The sequence below is a fragment of the Psammomys obesus genome, unplaced genomic scaffold (genome assembly GCF_907164565.1).
Source record: "Psammomys obesus unplaced genomic scaffold, mPsaObe1.curated_primary_1811, whole genome shotgun sequence".
Classification (NCBI taxonomy): Eukaryota; Metazoa; Chordata; class Mammalia; order Rodentia; family Muridae; genus Psammomys; species Psammomys obesus.
Window position 1 is genome coordinate 6,016,275 of NW_026596131.1, and position 18,110 is coordinate 6,034,384.

Consider the following 18,110-nt stretch of genomic DNA (forward strand, 5'->3'; position numbering starts at 1 on the left):
CATTGATGCAAAAATACTCAATAAAATACTTGCAAACCGAATCCAAGAACACATCAAAGATATCATCCACCATGACCAAGTAGGCTTCATCCCAGGAATGCAAGGGTGGTTCAACATACGGAAATCCATCAATGTAATCCACCACATAAACAAAATGAAGGAGAAAAACCACATGATCATCTCCTTAGATGCTGAAAAAGCATTTGACAAAGTCCAGCACCCATTTATGTTTAAAGTCTTGGAGAGATCAGGGATACAAGGCACATACCTAAAGATAGTAAAGGCAATATACAGCAAGCCTATAGCCAACATCAAACTCAATGGAGAGAAACTTAAATCAATCCCACTGAAATCAGGGACAAGACAAGGCTGCCCACTCTCTCCATATCTCTTTAACATTGTACTTGAAGTCCTAGCCAGAGCAATAAGACAACTAAAGGAGATCAAGGGGATACAAATCGGAAAGGAAGAGGTCAAAGTGTCACTATTTGCAGATGATATGATAGTATACATGAGCGACCCCAAAGATTCAACCAGAGAACTTCTTCAGCTGATAAACACCTTCAGCAAAGTGGCAGGATACAAAATCAACTCAAAAAAATCAGAGGCCCTCTTGTATACCAAAGACAAAAAGGCTGAGAAAGAAATTAGGGAAACAACACCCTTCACAATAGCCACTAACAACATAAAGTACCTTGGTGTGACTCTAACCAAGCAAGTGAAAGACCTATTTGAGAAAAACTTCAAGTCTTTGAAGAAAGAAATTGAAGAAGATCTCAGAAGATGGAAAGATCTCCCGTGCTCATGGATTGGTAGGATTAACATTGTGAAAATGGCCATCCTGCCAAAAGCAATCTACAGATTCAATGCAATTCCCATCAAAATACCAACTCAATTCTTTACAGACCTTGAAAAAAAGATTCTCAGCTTCATATGGAGAAACAAAACACCCAGAATCTCCAAAACAATCCTGTACAACAACAGATCATCTGGAGGTATCTCCATTCCCGATCTCAAGCTGTACTACAGGGCAACAGTAATAAAAACTGCATGGTATTGGCATAGAAACAGAAAGGAGGATCAATGGAATCGCATAGAAGACCCAGAAATAAACCCACACACCTATGAATTCTCAATATTTGACAAAGAAGCCAAATCCATTCAATGGAAAAAAGACAGCATCTTCAACAAATGGTGCTGGACCAACTGGATGTCTACATGCAGAAAAATGAAAATAGATCCATATCTATCACCCTGCACAAAACTAAAGTCCAAGTGGATCAAGGACCTCAACATAAAACCAGATACTCTAAATCAGCTGGAAAAAAAAAGTGGGAAACAGCCTAGAACTCATTGGCACAGGAGACAACTTCCTGAACAGAACACCAACAGCACAGGCTCTAAGAGCAACAATCAATAAATGGGACCTCATGAAACTGAAAAGCTTCTGTAAAGCAAAAGACACTGTTATCAAAACAAATAGACAGCCTACAGATTGGGAAAGAATCTTCACCAACCCTTTATCTGACAGAGGGCTAATATCCAGTATATATAAAGAACTAAAGAAGCAGAAAAGCAACAAACCAAGTAATCCACTTAAAAAATGGGGAACAGAGCTAAACAGAGAATTCTCGAAAGAGGAACATCGAATGGCAGAGAAACACTTAAAGAAATGCTCAACCTCATTAGCCATTAGGGAAATGCAAATCAAAACGACCCTGAGATATCACCTTACACCCATCAGAATGGCCAAGATGAAAAACTCAAGTGATAGCACATGCTGGAGAGGTTGTGGAGAAAAGGGAACCCTCCTCCATTGCTGGTGGGAATGTAAACTGGTTCAACCACTCTGGAAGTCAATCTGGCGCTTTCTCAGACAACTAGGAGTAGTGCTACCTCAAGACCCAGCTATACCACTCCTAGGTATATACCCAAAATTTGCTCAAGTACACAACAAGGACATTTGTTCAACCATGTTCATAGCAGCTTTATTTGTAATAGCCAGAACTTGGAAACAACCCAGATGTCCATCAATGGAGGAATGGATACAGAAACTGTGGTATTTTTACACAATGGAATACTACTCAGCAATCAAAAAGGAAGAAATCATGAAATTTGCAGGCAAGTGGTGGGATCTAGAAAAGATCATTCTGAGTGAAGTATCCCAGAAGGAGAAAGACAAACTTGGTATATACTCGCTTATATAGACCTACAAGACATGATAAACACAATGAAATCTACACACCTAAAGAAGATAATCAAGAAAGTGGACACAGGCGAAGGTGATTAATCCTCATTTAGAAAGACAAATGGGATGTGCATTGAACTTATGACAGGAGTCTATCACAAAAGGCATCTGAAAGACTCTACCTAGCAGTGTTTCAAAGCAGACACTAAGACTCATAACCAAACCCTCGGCAGAGTGCAGGGAATCATATGAAAGAAGGGAAGTTAGTATGATATGGAAAGGATAGGAGCTCCACAAGGACCAAATATATCTGGGCACAGGGTCTTTTCTGAGACTGACACTCAACCAAGGACCATCTATGGATATAACCTAGAACTTCTGCTCGGATGTGGCCTGTGGTAGCTCAGTAACCAAGTAGTTTTCCAAAGTAAGGGGAACACGGACTATTTCTAATAGGATCTCAAGGGCAGGCTGTTTGACCCCCACCCCAGGGGAGGAGCAGTCTGTTAGGCCACAGAGGAGGACTTTGCAGCCAGCCCTGAAGATACCTGATAAAACAGGGTCAGATGAAAGGGGAGGAGGTCCTCCCCTATCAGGGGACTTGGAAAGGGGCAGGGAGGAGACCAGGGAGGGAGTGTGGGGTTGGGGAGGGAATGAGGGAGCGGGATACAGCTGGGACACAGAGTTAACAAAATGTAACTAAAAAGAAAAATAAAAAAAAATAAAAATAAAAAAAAAAAAAAAAACACACCAAAAAACAAAAAAAAAAAAAAAAAAAAAAAAGAAAACTGTAGAAACTCTTAAAAGGGACTGTTGGCTCCCGAAGAGTAACTAGAGATTATTTATCATAGATTTGGAAGTAGATCCTTTGGCTATGAGGATGGTACAGGCTGACTATTTCTTATTAAAAAGCTGAAGTGTTTCAGATTTTGAAATACTGGTATATGCACAGTTAAATTTCTTGGATATAGGACTTAAATCTTGGTGTGCAATTCACTTATGTTTCAAATGCATCTGACATACATAGCCCAAAAGTAAATTAATACAATAGTTTTAACAAGCCTTGATTTGACCATGACCTGTCAAATCTCAGGTGAGAAATTTTTAACTTGTAGCATCACTTAAAATGTTTGGCTCTGTTGATGGACATCTGGGTTGTTTCCGGGTTCTGGCTGTTATGAATAAATCTGCTATGAACATGGCTGAGCAAATGCCCTTGTTGTGTACTTAAGCATATTTTGGATATATGCCTAGGAGTGGTATAGCTGGATCTTGAAGAAGCACTATTTCTAATTGTCTGAGAAAGCACCAGATTGATTTTCAAAGTGGTTGTACAAGGTTACATTCCCACCAGCAATGGAGGAGGGTTCCCCTTTCTCCACAACCTCTCCAGCATGTGTTGTCACTTGAGTCTTTGATTTTAGCCATTCTGATGGGTGTAAGGTGAAATCTCAGGGTCGTTTTGATTTGCATCTCCCTGATGGCTAAGGACGTTGAGCATTTCTTTAATTTAAGTGTTTCTCTGCCATTCTATATTCCTCTACAGAGAATTAATTCTGTTTAGCTCCGTACCTCATTTTTTAATTGGATTGCTTGATTTGTTGCTTTTTAACTTCTTTAATTCTTTATATATTCTGAATATTAGACCTCTGTCAGATATAGGATTGGTGAAGATCCTTTTCCAGTCTGTAGGCTGTCATTTTGTTCTGACGACAGTGTCTTTTGTTTTACAGAAGCTTTTCAGTTTCATGAAGTCCCATTTATTGACTGTTTCTCTTAGAGCGTGTGCTGTTGGTGTTCTGTTCAGGAAATTGTCCCCTGTGCCAATGAATTCTAGACTCTTTCCCACTTTTTCTTCTTACTGATTTAGTGTATCTGGTTTCATGTTGAGGTCTTTGATCCACTTGGACTTTAGTTTTGTGCAGGGTGATATATGTGAATCTATTTTCATTTTTCTGCATGTAGATATCCAGTTGGACCAGTACCATTTGTTGAGGATGCTGTCTTTTTTCCATTGAATGGTTTTGGCTTCTTTGTCAAAAATCATGTATTCATACGTATTTGGGTTTATTTCTGGATCTTCTATTCGGTTCCATTGATTCCATTCTATTGATCCACCTTTCTGTTTCTATGCCAGTACCATGCAGTTTTTACTATTATTGCTCTGTAGTACAGCTTGAGATCAGGGATTGAGATATCTCCAGATGATCTGTTTTGAAAATTCTGGGGTTTTTGTTTCTCCATATGAAATTGAGAATTTTTCTTTCAAGAGGAATGGATACAGAAATTGTGGTACTTTTATACAATGGAATACTACTCAACAATTAAAAACAAGGAAATGATGAAATTTGCAGGTAAATGGTAAGATCTAAAAAAGGTCATCCTGAGTGAGATATCCCAGAACCAGAACACGGTATATACTCACTTATAAGTGGGTACTAGACCTATAAGATAGGATAAACATACTAAAATCTGTACACCTAAAGAAGATAAACAAGAAAGAGGACCTGGAGTATACAAAAATACAAATGGGATGGACATTGGAAGTAGGAGAAAACAAGTAACAGGACAGGAGCCTACCACAGAGGGCCTCTGAAAGACTCTACCTAGCAGTGTATCAAAGTACATGCTGAGAATCATAGCCAAACTTTGGACAGAGTACAGGGAATCATATGAAAGAAGGGGAAGTTAGTATGACCTGGAGAGGTCAGGAGCTCCACAATGACTAAATATATCTGGCACAGGGGTATTTTCTGAGACTGTTTCTCTATCCAAGGACCATGCATGGATATAACCTAGAACCCCTGCTCGGATGTAGCCCATGGCAGCTCAGTATCCAGGTGGGTTCCCTAGTTAGGGGAACAGGGACTTGTCTCTGACATGAATTCAGTGACTGGTTCTTTGATTTCCCCCACCCCCAGGGGGAGGAGCAGCTTTGCCAGGCCACAGAGGGGGACATTGCAGCCAGTCCTGAAGTGACCTGATAAGCTAGGGTCAGATGCAAAGGGAGGAGGACCTTCCCTATCAGTATACTGATAGAGAGGGGCAGGAAGAAGATGAGGGAGGGAGGGTGGAATTGGGAGGGAATGTGGGAGGGGGCTACAGGTGGGATACAAAGTTAATAAACTGTAACTAATATTAAAAAATAAAAATTTAATTAAAAATATTTGGCTTTTTGCTAGATCAGCCTTCCAGATAGTGGTACTCAACTTTGAAATACACAGCTGAACTATTTTATTACATAGAAATCCTGTAAGTGGGTAGTAAAAAGAGTGTAAGCTCAAAAGCAAATGAACAAAGAATATAAACAGCACAAATTTAAATGCAAGTATATAATGCTTCAACATTACTATAAATTTGAAATCAGGTAAAAACTGCAATGTTATATCAGTAAATATAAGTGTCTTGTTAGGAAATACTTGTACTATATATGGTAACAACTCCACAATGAATTAAAGAAAGTAAACAATTGAATTTTTGTATGAAAGAACGATAGGGGCTCTTTCATTAAGCTCTATCTTATTTCTATGTTTTCTCCATTTCTAAATATTCTTTTTAAGTTTTATTTTATTTAGATGTTGGTGGCTGAGTGTATGTCCGTGCACCATATGTGTGTGGGAGACCATGTATGACAGAAGAGGGCTTTGAGGACACTCCACATATCTCAGCCAGTGAACATTTTAGTAATTGCTACAAATTAATATTTTAATTGCGTTTGTAGTTTTGTCTCTACAGTACCCTGTGCATGGTTCTGGGTGATTTTACTTCATCAGTAATTTGTATTTCCTTAAAGCATCTAAGTTTTGGGACATGGATGACTGTAAACTTTATTTTGATGTTGATTAAGCAGATAAAATATGTATAAGATAGATATAAAACATCTTTGAAATTATTAATTCTGTTCATTACTATATTAAACAAGTTTGTCGGATGACAGAATAATTAGGTCTGAGACTTCACAGTTCATCTGAGGGAGGGAGGAGTCTCCATCTCACTGTTGTATCAACTTCTTCATGAACATTGCCCAGCTCCTGTTCCTTTGAAAGTTCTACAAATACCTAAGTAGGAGATAAAGCAGGAAAACAGTTATGGAGGTGTGGTTGTCGTCCAAAAGACTGGGGAAAATACATGTTCCTTTCTCCGAATTTACAGTGATAATATGAAGTCAAACAAGCTAACTCACTTTGTCCAGTGTGCACTGAGAGAGACTGTATTCTTCCAGGTTAAAGCCATGCTTCACTGAAAAATCAATCAACCAATAAAAGACGATGAAGATTTCAAAGTCAAATGCACCAACATTAAATATTAAAATTAATAAGTAAATTGAATAAACAAATGTAGGACAGAAAAATATCACAAGGGATGTGTAAGGATACAGAGGAGCAGGCATGAGGCATTCCTACAGAGTAAGTGCTGGATTTAAAGGATTTTAGCAAATTTTCTCACAGGTTTAGAGTAAAAAAAGATAATACAAAGGCATACCAAATTCATCTTAGTATTGCGATTTTTCTGATGTTTTCCTAATATCTGCTATTTAGTGTGTATTGTGTTTGGGAGACACGTATGTTCCCTGAGGAACTACACCATTGATTAAAATAGTAGTAATCCATCTTATCAGGTCTCCATTGGGTACCTTAGGAGACCTGATAATTGTCACTAGAATCAGGTACTCGCTTGTTCAAAGTTTACCACTTACACAGTAGGCATCTCCTGTGTGAGAAGCATAGGTAAGAGAAACCCTGGAGAAAAGTAAAGCCAATAAACACACACACACACATACACACACACAGTAACCTTATTGTACTCTTTTGACATAGGACCATCGGGGAAGTTACAGTAATAATATGATGATTGAGCAGAATCCTAAAAAAATGTGAAGAAGCAAGCTAAATATTTAGGAAACAGAATCCCAGACAGAAGGATCAACAAGTGCAGAGTCCTAAGGCAGGAACTATGTGACTGGCAACAATTAGGAAGAACCAGGAAGTCAGCTACTTAGTGGGAACACTAGCAGAGATACGTATTATCTCAAGCACAATGCTGTTGGCTAGGAAGAACCAGGAAGTCAGCTACTTAGTGTAGACACTAGCAGAGATACATATCATCCCAAGCACAATGCTCTGGCACTGATCTGGGCACTGTCTCTCCCTGTAGAGATGAGCTCTGTAAAGGGGCAGAGGTTGGGTAATTGTACCCAATATCTCCCATCCAGTGAGCAGCAGCACTGAGATGGGAACCCAGAAAGACCAGCTTCAAAGGTAGAGCTCTTCAGCAAACTACACAATGATGATCTGCTGCTGGAACCAATGTAACTAGCTAAAAGTAAGACAGACAGAAGGACAGACAGATGGTGGACAGACAGACTGGGTTGTTGGAATTTCAAGTAACAAGAGGACTTCTAAGCAATAGAAGGATAGCGTTAGCTGTCATTCAGGAGGTCAACAGGAGGTCAAATCCATCAGCCACAGTCACGGTTTTTCCTGCACATACAGATGAGCAATGGGAACAGCTAAGCTCCACTGTGTGTCCTTTGCAGCCTCAGCTCCCATGGCAAACAAACCTCCTTCCAGAGCTGGACGTGTCACCATTAGAATTCTTAAAAACCAACACCCGGCAGGGCCTGTTTTTAAAATGTACAGCATCCACCTTTCCTTACAATATTCTCCAAGTCAAAATCACAGCGAAAATACAATAGCAACATTTCTCTTCAGGTTGTAGAACTGGAGTCTTGCACTCATGTGATATGCTTATGTTAATAAAGCTTTGGAACGAGCATAAAAAAATGATTCTCCAAGAATTTCATTCTTACCTGCTTCTAATTTGTGGAAGGCCTGAGACAGAGGGTAAACATCTGTGGTGGGTAGCTTGTAGATCAGCAAGGAGAAAGACCTGGGAATCGGAGCACATTATAGTCAACCCTGAATTTCCAGGTCCCTGGAAATAAATCTTTACATTGTTAACTGTTCATTTTTAAAAATAAAATTGGTACAAGGTAATATTTAAGTAAAATATGAAGCCAAATTATTTACCAATAGAAGCTTTTGAAATAACTAAAGGGAACTAGCTGTTACAGACGTTTCTCGAAATAGCATAGTATTCCTGCTTATATTCTGACATATCCCAGTTAACTCAAACTGCTTACTTGTTAAAAACAGAAATTTAAACTACATCCTTAGACTAGTCCAGTTAGGGCCGGAAAAAAAACTCCAAACAAAAGTTCAGTATTGTCACCATAAAGCTAACTCGTAAACAGAGATCCAAGACTGGGGAGAGGGCAGGACAGCTGTGGAGAGACTGAAACGTCCGGGGGACTCTCAGGAAGAGACTGAGTTAGACATTTCTCTTTCTTGTGATGCCTCTGACTGAAACCTCTCCTGTCCAGATTCACTCTAGATTAACAGTTTTGTGTTCCTACGTGGCAATAAGACTGGCCAAACATCCAGGGCTGGCTGTCTCCAGACCAGACCACCCTTTTTGTTTCTTATCATTCATCATAGTCCAGCATTTATCAAAGTCTATGTTGTTAAGACTTAAGAGTAAGAGCAGGTTTTGGATTATACCTTAGATATTCTATTAAAGGAAGACACCTTATCTTTGTTGCTATTTCCTGGAGGAAAAGCAAGTTCCTGTATAGTTTCCGAAGTTCTCATACTCTGGAAGACTCAGCATATTGCTTTTTGAGGCCCCTCACTATTCCTGTGATGGTCAACCGCCAGTGTTGGCACAAAGCTAACAGAAGCCACAGAGTGTGTGAAGTATCCATCATTAACAGCTCTCCTCACCTTTCCTGGCGTGCAGCCTGTGGGAACAGCTTCAGAATCTCCCTGTGAACTAACGGCTCTTGAGAAGATTCCTTCACTTTTACTTCTAGGATGTAGTCCTTGCCAAATTTTCTTTTCAGATGTTGGATTGAACCAATGCATCTATGAGCAGGGAGAACACGATGGGGGAATTTTTTTTTCATTAAATACTTTGTTGTTCTTAAGTTTCAGAGACAGTAGAAAGGATATCCACGAGGGAGGCAGAGGGAAGGAACGAGCAGCTCACAGTGACGTGCTCTCCTACGGGCAATCCCAAATCAAGGTCTAGAGAGAGACTCACCTCAGCCTTCCAGACACCATGATGGCCACGCGGTCACACAGAGCCTCAGCTTCAGCCAGGTCATGGGTGGTCAAGAGTACACACTTCTTGTTGTCTTTAACAGCTGCCTGGATCTCCTGCCTGGGGTGAGCAAAATTAATAGACTTTAAAACAAAAAGTAAAGAGCAATAGGAAAGATAAAGAAATAGAGTGAAAATGTATAGATGAAATAGAGTTTACAAATACATTCATATCTTCAAAAGCACCAGAGAAATGAATGCTGACTAGTTTTTTTTATTGTTTTTTTAATAATTTTTATTTTTTTATATTAATCACAGGTTATTTACTTTGTATCCCAGCTGGAGCCCCCTCCCTCATTCCCTGCCAATCCTATCCTCCCTCCCTCATCTCCTCCCTGCCCCTTTCCAAGTTCACTGATAGGGGAGGTCCTCCACCTCTTCCATCTGACCCTAGCTTATCAGGTCTCTTCAGGACTGGCTGCAATGTCTTCCTCTGTGGCCTAGCAAGGCTGCTCCTCCCTTGGGGGTGGGGGTGGGTGTCAAAGAGCCAGCCTTTGAGTTTATATCAAAAATAATCCTTTTTCCCCTTACTAGGGTACCCACTTGGATACTGAGCTATCATGGGCTACATCCAAGCAGGGGTTCTAGGTTATATCCATACATGGTCCTTGGTTGGACCAAACAGTTTCATAAAAGACCCCTGTGCCCAGATATATTTGGTCCTTGTGGAGCTCCTGTCCTCTCCAGGTCATACTAACTCCCCCTTCTTTCATATGATTCCCTGCACTCTGCCCAAGTTTTGGTTATGAGTCTCAGCATCTGCTTTGATACACTGCTAGATGGAGATGGAGTCTTTCAGAGGCCCTCTGTGGAACTAGTATTTTTTTTAAATAAAGAGAAAATTTTAATATGTTAGCTGTGTTCATGCTGTTACAATTAAACTTGAAGAAAAAGTCTCCTTGTCTTTTGGAGATGCTAGCTGAAATAATGATGAATGAAAGTACATGCTGCTTCATGATTTTTCTTTAAATCGTAAAAGTTGCAAAAACAAAACGAGTTGGAAAAGGAAATGGATTGAGGAATAGATGAAAAGAAGGTTGGCCTTCTAGTGACAAGGATTAGAACTGAGTGATAGGTATAATGAGTTCACAGATAATTCTCTCTACACTTGCATTACAGAGTGATAACAAAGGTTTATTTTAAATGGAAAATTTTTACTAGGTAACCACAAATGTGAAATTAAATTGGAGTTTTATTAGTCAAAAAGGTAATTCACAGACAGGAAGGAAGGGAAAACTAAAATAAATTGGATAAGTAAATTTGACAGATTAAGTGAAAGTGAAAAAGAAAATTATGAGGAAATTATGTCAGTAAGCTGAGGGTCTCTAGGAGAACAATTTAAGCAGTAAAATAAATTGTTATAAAACTCTCAAGAATTAAAACACAACATTAAGACAATTCCAAGGTAACTAAAACTTTGACAAGATGCCTAGCATTTTTATGAAGCCAAAAACTGCAGGAATACGGAGCATTTTAGATCATCCATCTGTTAAACGTTTGTTTTCCTAATAAGCCAGACTATCTCTGTAGATAGAGTTTAGCCTTGCATGTCTCATGAAGGACCATGTGCTAAAGGCTTGGTCCCTAGGCAGTGCTATCGGAGGTGACAGGATCTTTAAGAGGCGAGGACATCAAGGGCATCCCTTTCTAGGAGTCTACAGAACCTGGGGACCTTCCTCATTTGCTCTTTGATTGTGAAGTGACCAGAGCCATCCTGTGTTCCCACCTTACTACAGCCCCAAAGCAATGAGTCCAACCCAATATGGCCGATAGCCCCCAAACCTTCAAGCCCAAACAGATCTTTTCTCTTTGTAAGTGATCGTCTGAAGTACTTGCGATAATGGCAGCTGAGTTTTATCACTAGGATAAGATGCCTGGGATAACTGACTCAAAAGAGGAAGTTTATTCTGCATTAATGTATCAGCGATTCCAAGCCACGGTGGATTAGACCCACTGCTTTGGGCCTGTGCCAAGGCAAAGCACTGTGGTGCTGAAGCCATGGGGGAAACAGACACAGCTGCCTTCTTCGGGTGCCAGGCAGTAAAGAAGACACTAGGAAGCAGAGTTCCGGTATCTTCTGAGAGGTCAACGTAACTCCCTACAGCTAGGCTCTACCTCCTGAAGGCTCCAGCTAGCACCTCTCAACATCTCTACTGCCGGGAGGTTTGGAGACCAAACCTCCAACACAAGGGCCTGCAAGAAACATTTACCACCCATGCTACAGCAGCTGATACAATCTCCACCGGATCAGGAACCAGTGGGCTTGTGGATCTCTTTTCAAAGATGAGTTTATCGGTGCAATTTTACATGTTTATCACTATGAGTCTGGGACCTGTAAGAATTCTCACCACATTTGTTGCTTCCCTGAGGCATCTATGCCGGTAGATGGTTCATCCAGAATCAGGACAGATGGGTTTCCCAGAATGCTCAGCACAAAGCATAGCTGTAATGCAGAGAAAAAAACAACCAATGTCCCCTGTTTGCTTCTGTGCCACATAAGCCCTCAGAAGGGCACTGGATATGGCACGTACCTTCCTAGTGGCCCCTGCGGCTAGTTTCTGCACGAGGACATTCAGCTGGTCGTGCAGTTCAAAAGCATTCACTAACCTGATAGAAAATAAGATGGAAATATCATGCTAAGAAAGAACTTTTGGAAAATGAATTCACCCCTAGCTATAAGAAAATTGGAGGGTAGCATAGAGGTATTGTTCTCAAAATTCTAATCATGATAAAAGTTATTTCATTTTTTGTCTCATGAACTAGCTTTTTAATTACAATTCTGAATGAGAAACTAAGTTGATGGTTATTCCATTTCCATTTTTTTCCATTAGAAAACCCTAGACAATGATTATTCATAAGTATAGACTCATGAATAGTCTTTCAACTATTTAGTTCAGTGATTTTTAAGCCCTGTGGGGAGTCAGGGGTTGTCTCTCATTTCTACCACTAATGCTCTGAAAAGGTAGAAATGCCTTTCTGCTCCTGTTCCTCATTAGTGAATTCACGGTGAGTAGCCCTCCCCACCTCTTGACGAGAGCAGATTACAGGACCCTCTGCTATACCTTGCAATGGCAACAACAGCATCCTCCTGCCTCAGCCCCTTCACAGCAGCATACATCTCCAGGTGTTCCTTCACCGTCAGGATGGGCCACAGCACATTCTCCTGAGGACAGTATCCAAACTTGACTGTGCCATCATCGTGGTGATCCACAGCTGAACTGAATCCTTTCAGTTCCACCTACAACAGTAAGCAGCTTTACTGACATATGTGTAGCCTTTTCTTCATACAGTCTAGAAACTGTCAAATAGCTGGTAAATACCTGACCTATTAGGACAACAAAAATATATCACATATATCACAGAAACAAATGAAGTCTGCTAATTTCATATGAGAGCGAGGTGGGAAAGACTTCAAATTCAGGTAGTATCTAAGAAGTTGTGTATAAAACGTATGACTGGTTCCATTCCAGTTCCTATTATAAACTTTTAATTACCGTCAAAAACAGTAAGAGGAAAAAAACCCAAAATATATATCCAGAGCACCAATCAAAGTACAGTCCTACAAATATATAATCTATATCTGTTATAATTATAATATTTTTGAGGAAATGGAGACAATTTCTTCACTTTTTACTACCTTCCCAGATGTTGGATTTGTGATCCCAGCTACCATCCTGATAGAGGAACTTTTACCAGCACCGTTGGGTCCTAACAATCCCAAAATTTCACCTGAAAGAGAGGAGAAGATTTTCAATTTTGGAAATAAAATGCAAATTTATATTTTTCAGTGAAAGCTTGAGAAGTCTGTACATCCCTCAAATAATGTAACTCAATTTTAAAATATACACAATATATGTCACGGAAACATAGTCTTTAATTCTCATCATTAAAATGTTATCAAAAGCTCAATAATTTCATGTTGATCCATCAGCCTTTTTGCCCCCAAATTTTCTGTCCCAGTTATTTTCCATAACAGATCATCAGTGCACAATATGGGAGAGCATGTGTACCTGTGTGTCATGCAAATGATTTCTAAGCCTTGGAAGGCTGGAATACCAAAAATAAACCATGCGTACTCAAACTACAATTATCGTTCTTGTGATCTGATGTAAATCACCCCATCACAAATTCGTAAACAGGTTTCAGTATGTAATCTCTTCACAACACAAACCGTCTGCAATAATTCCTCTAACAGCATTCTCCTGCCATGGTGTAACATGTACTGTTCTCGCTGCTGTAAAGGAATGTACCCTGTTCTAACCCTGCTTGACTTCATCTCTCCCACACCCAGAAACATCGGCTGGAGCCTTTGCTTTAGAATCAACCAATGCAAACATGCCGCTGTGTCTGAATGCTTGCTATTGCTGTCCTCATCTTCTTGTCACGTAGGTTTTGATTTAAATGGTACTGTTCAATGAAAGCCTTCCCTTGTAATCAAACATAACTCCAAGTCTCGCACATCAGTCCACAAGTTTCAATGCGCCACACAGGGCTTATGTAATAACTGATATTTTATCAGTTATATTTCATTTAGTTATCAGCTAAATCCATAAGGACAGGAAGTTTCTTTATTTTTCCTAGGACAGTCTCTTACACTAATATATATACATATGTACATATACATTGTACAATATATATAACATTGTATATATACATACATTGAACAAATGAAGGACTGACAGTTGCAACAAGTGAAATTATGCTTTAGTATAGATGTTTATTCTTAAAAATAATGGCAGATGGCTTGTTGTGTGCAGACCTATAATACCATCTATGCAAAAGGTTGAGGCAGGAGGACCACAAGTTCAAGACCTGCCTGAAGTTCAGAGAGGGTTCAAAGGGCCACCCTTGGCAACTTAGTGTGACTGTCTAAAAACAAGAGGGAGAGAGTGAGCAAAGAATACTGCACAGTGGTAGAGTACTTGACTGGCATGCATAAGGCTCTAGGTTCTAATCTCCAATACCACAAAAAATTAATTAGTTAAAGATTTTTAAACAGTAAATTCAAAAAGTGATTGCTCCAAACCTTTATTAACACAAAAAGAGATGTTTTTTGCTGCTACTTTCTTCATCCTCTTTGAAAAGCAACTTTTCTTCTGACCTGTGTACTCTTTGTGCAGACAGCTAGCGATTATGACTGGCTTCTAGAAGAGATAGAAACATGATTTACCTCTAAATTGCAGAGGTGTTATCTTCCTTCATTCTCATGATGTTTACCATAAGCCAAACCGTGTTCTGAGCTGAGAGCGATCATTACCATTGTTACCAATATTAGACATTCATTAACACATTGAGTGTCTCTAACACAGAAAAAATACCAAAGTGCCGTGGAAGCCAACTCACTGTCTCGGTGGAAGGTAGTTGGCCACACTGGAAAGAATACAGCATCTAAGTCAGATAAAAGAAAACCCCGTGCCTGGAAATACAGCTCAGTGGGATGGCGCCCACCTACCAAGCATGGTGTGGCTGAATCTCCTAATCTCTACTAAGCATTTGACAGCAAATATCACATTCTTCAACTCTTAAGTCTCATTTTTTTTCTAAAAGTATAATCCTAGTTGTTAAAACTCGTTTTTCTCAAAAGAAGAATAAAATCATTATGTTTTATGCCCTTTTAGTTTCCAGAACCTTCTAGGAATTCTACATATTTGAGTATCTGCAATCTTCAAGTTTTAAAGGTTAAAATCGACACGTCAAGCTCTTTTCTGAGCAATTCTTGCAGACTTTCAGTGATATCTATGCTTTTCGACCTCATCTGAATTTGAAGTGCTCAGGGCATCCGATGTCCTTATTCTTTCTGCTTGAACATCTTCATCTTCATCTATAGGTTCTTCTGGATTTGGTTGAACACTGAGATTTTGTGGCGATATCCTGTAGAAAATCATTGAGTTACACATTGTTTTTCTTTTTTTGAAGCCCTGTGATTTTACCAGCTGCCTTTTTCCAATAGAGTGGTGATGACTGTCACTATTGCTGCTGCCACAACCTTGTATAGAACTCTCATCCTACTGACCAGAATCTCGTGAGAGATTCTTCCAGCACCTTTGACCTTTAAAGCCAGTATTCATCAGCATATCATCAAGTACTGCCCCTCCCCTCCTAAAATTCAGCTCACCTTTACTGCCACTGGGCACTGCAGCCCTATCTTAGTCACATCAGAGTTTGTTTCAGCATCTTTTACTGGGCATACTGTCTATGTGCAATTCTCCCTCCCTCGACTCAATTGTTATTAAATCTCTTATTCCCATCTCTTTTCCTCAAGAATGTATAACACCTTTGATGGGAGAGTGGAATACTTGGATAATTTTCACATTTTTGAAAAAATTAAATATTTTTCTGGTGGTTAGTAGCAGGTCTTATTTCTTGACAGTAAGTTAGAAATTCGCAGCTATAACGCCAATCATATTGCTTGCATTGCAAATGGAAATTCCTATCAGCAAATTGAAAGTGCAAAGCCACAATAGAAATACTAAACTCTGATCTCATATATGAAATTAAAGGTAATTCTAACCTGAAAATGGGATCCTTCCTTATTACATTTTTTCCATATTTAATTTCCAGGCATCTCAGAACAAAAATAAATAGCAAAGTATGAAAGTAAGGCTAGGAGAAAAGAAAAAAAGTTTTATTTAGACATAAGTTAACAAAGTTGAGCTTTTTAAGTTAAAATTGTTATTTCTGTGTTTACAGGTAATTGGTAGCAAATTCTTATGTTAGGAAAGAAAATACAACATCTTAACCTCTCTTTTCTACGGTACATAACTCTTATTTTAAAGGTAAGTAAATTCTGTTTTGTCTTTAAAATGACTCATAATACAACTAGATCTTTCTGCTGTGGTATGCCCATCCAGATGTAAGTCATTGTTCTTTCTCAACTTGCAATGCATTCCCACACGGTTTCTCTCTTCTTCTCTTGTCCTACACATGTATTTTTATCACAAAAACTACAGTTATAGCTGGGCACAGTGGTGCATGCCTTTAATCCCAACACTCAGTGAGTTTGAGGCCAGCCTGGTCTACAAAGTGAGTCTAGGGACAGCCAAGGCTACACAGAGAAACCCTGTCTTGAAAAAAAAAGAAAGAAAGAAAGAAAAGAAACTGCTTTCTATAGCTGTATGTGATCGTTGCACTTTGATTAAAACTACCCAGTGGTTCCTCAGTCACTCAACGTTGCTTCAAAATCCTTGGAGTCACATAGAACAACATGTGGACACCATTCTGCTCATCTCCTACTTTACCACATTACTTGTAAGATCTTCTAACTGATTAAATTTCCTCTTTCTCATAGATGACCCTGAAGCAAGATAGGGTCACTCTTGCTACTATCTACTACAATGTCATTCAAGTCTTCCCTGACTATCTGAGTTGTGTATAATGAGAATGGCTGCCTAGGCTCATAGTTTTTTAATGTTTTGTCACCAGATAGTGAAACTGTTTGGGAAGGATTTGAGGTATGGCCTTGTTAGAGAAGGTATGTCACTGAGGGTGAGCTTTGAGGTTTCAAAAGCCCACATCACTCCCAGTTAGCTCTTCTTTCTCTTTCTTGTGCTTATGGATCTGATTGTTATGCTCTCTATCATGATGGTCATAGATTCACCCTCTGAAACTTTAAGCCCACATCAAATGTCTTCTTCTACAGTTTGTTTTGTTTGTGGTGTCTCTTCACAGCAATAGGAAGTAACTAAGATGCTTTCCAAAGTCACAGTATTTACCTTTTGTTTAGTTTATCTATATATTTATTCTAAAATATAAACCCCAGGAGGGCATGGACTTCATACTTACTGTTTTGCCTAGAATATCATGGATAGGTAGTATAAAAGACAATAGCTTTCATCGTCCTTAAATCTAAAATAATCATTTTTCCATTCACTCCTATTCAGTTTTGTCTTTTATTCATAATTCAGAAAATTCACATTGTATCTGAATTTTGTAACACTTTCATATTTAGAGGTAGGATGGTGAAAAGAATAAACAAACCAAAATTGACATTATACTGAATTCTTATCACATATATGTACACAAAAATTTATACTAAGATTAAGATTCATGTCTGAAAGTCATTGCTTTATCTAAAACTATGTTTAAAATGCTTTCATAGATACCAAGCTTCAGACAAGATCATACAGTTATAGTGAAGAGTATCTATCCTAAGGGTATGTAGTGAGGTAGAAAGTCTTACTATTAGACAAAACAGAAGATCAACCGCAGATAAAGCATATTTGAGTTCTCCAAGTCCCTCATAGTTCTTGTAGGCTCTCTGAAAAGAAAAAAATAGCTAAATATATTTTCTTCACAATTTTCATGTAAGCAGTATGTACGTTGCATATTGAGTCAATTCAGTTCTGTGTGCACTGGTGACGCATTCCCTACAGAAGAGAGAAGCCCCTGCTAAGTACCCTTTCTCAATAAGCAGCGAACCAATATCTATTTTCATTTTTTTAATGTTTTGACTTAAAATAAAAAAAAAAACAATTACTAAAAGCAAAGCAGGGAGAGATGCTTACATTGTGGAAATTTGGTGATTTAAGATATTTGTCTGAAGTTCCAACACAAGCCTACTCACAGGTCCCTTTGTATCTCAATGACAGCTGTTTCCTCAATTGTATCATGTATCTCTTAACATTATTCTTTTATCATCAGTCAATTACAGAGAAAGCAAGCTATTACTCCTGAATCCCCTGTAACACATCTAGATTTGTGTATGTCACCTGATTAACTCTTAAAAGGAAAAATACTAAGCAAAAGGACATTATGATCATAGC

The 18,110-nt window shown here is 38.9% G+C and overlaps 1 protein-coding gene across 6 annotated transcripts in view; it reads right to left on the reverse strand.

Annotated features, from left to right (window-relative positions):
* Window positions 1-5,321: 5,321 nt before the first annotated feature.
* Window positions 5,322-18,110, reverse strand: part of Abca6 (ATP binding cassette subfamily A member 6) — a 65,146-nt gene continuing 52,357 nt past the window's right edge. For 5 of the 6 annotated variants that reach the window (XM_055592524.1, XM_055592520.1, XM_055592521.1 and 2 more), the window contains 13 exons: window positions 17,528-17,605; window positions 15,860-15,951; window positions 15,099-15,219; window positions 14,375-14,492; window positions 12,986-13,077; window positions 12,411-12,586; window positions 11,880-11,955; window positions 11,697-11,791; window positions 9,290-9,409; window positions 8,971-9,111; window positions 7,998-8,077; window positions 6,372-6,427; window positions 5,322-6,246 (listed from right to left, as the gene is read on the reverse strand). In XM_055592524.1, coding sequence (XP_055448499.1) covers window positions 6,145-6,246; window positions 6,372-6,427; window positions 7,998-8,077; window positions 8,971-9,111; window positions 9,290-9,409; window positions 11,697-11,791; window positions 11,880-11,955; window positions 12,411-12,586; window positions 12,986-13,077; window positions 14,375-14,492; window positions 15,099-15,219; window positions 15,860-15,951; window positions 17,528-17,605 — 1,347 coding nt within the window. In that variant the 3' untranslated portion in view covers window positions 5,322-6,144. The remainder of the gene's footprint in view (window positions 6,247-6,371; window positions 6,428-7,997; window positions 8,078-8,970; window positions 9,112-9,289; window positions 9,410-11,696; window positions 11,792-11,879; window positions 11,956-12,410; window positions 12,587-12,985; window positions 13,078-14,374; window positions 14,493-15,098; window positions 15,220-15,859; window positions 15,952-17,527; window positions 17,606-18,110) is intronic. The other variant, XM_055592523.1, reaches the window with a different exon arrangement.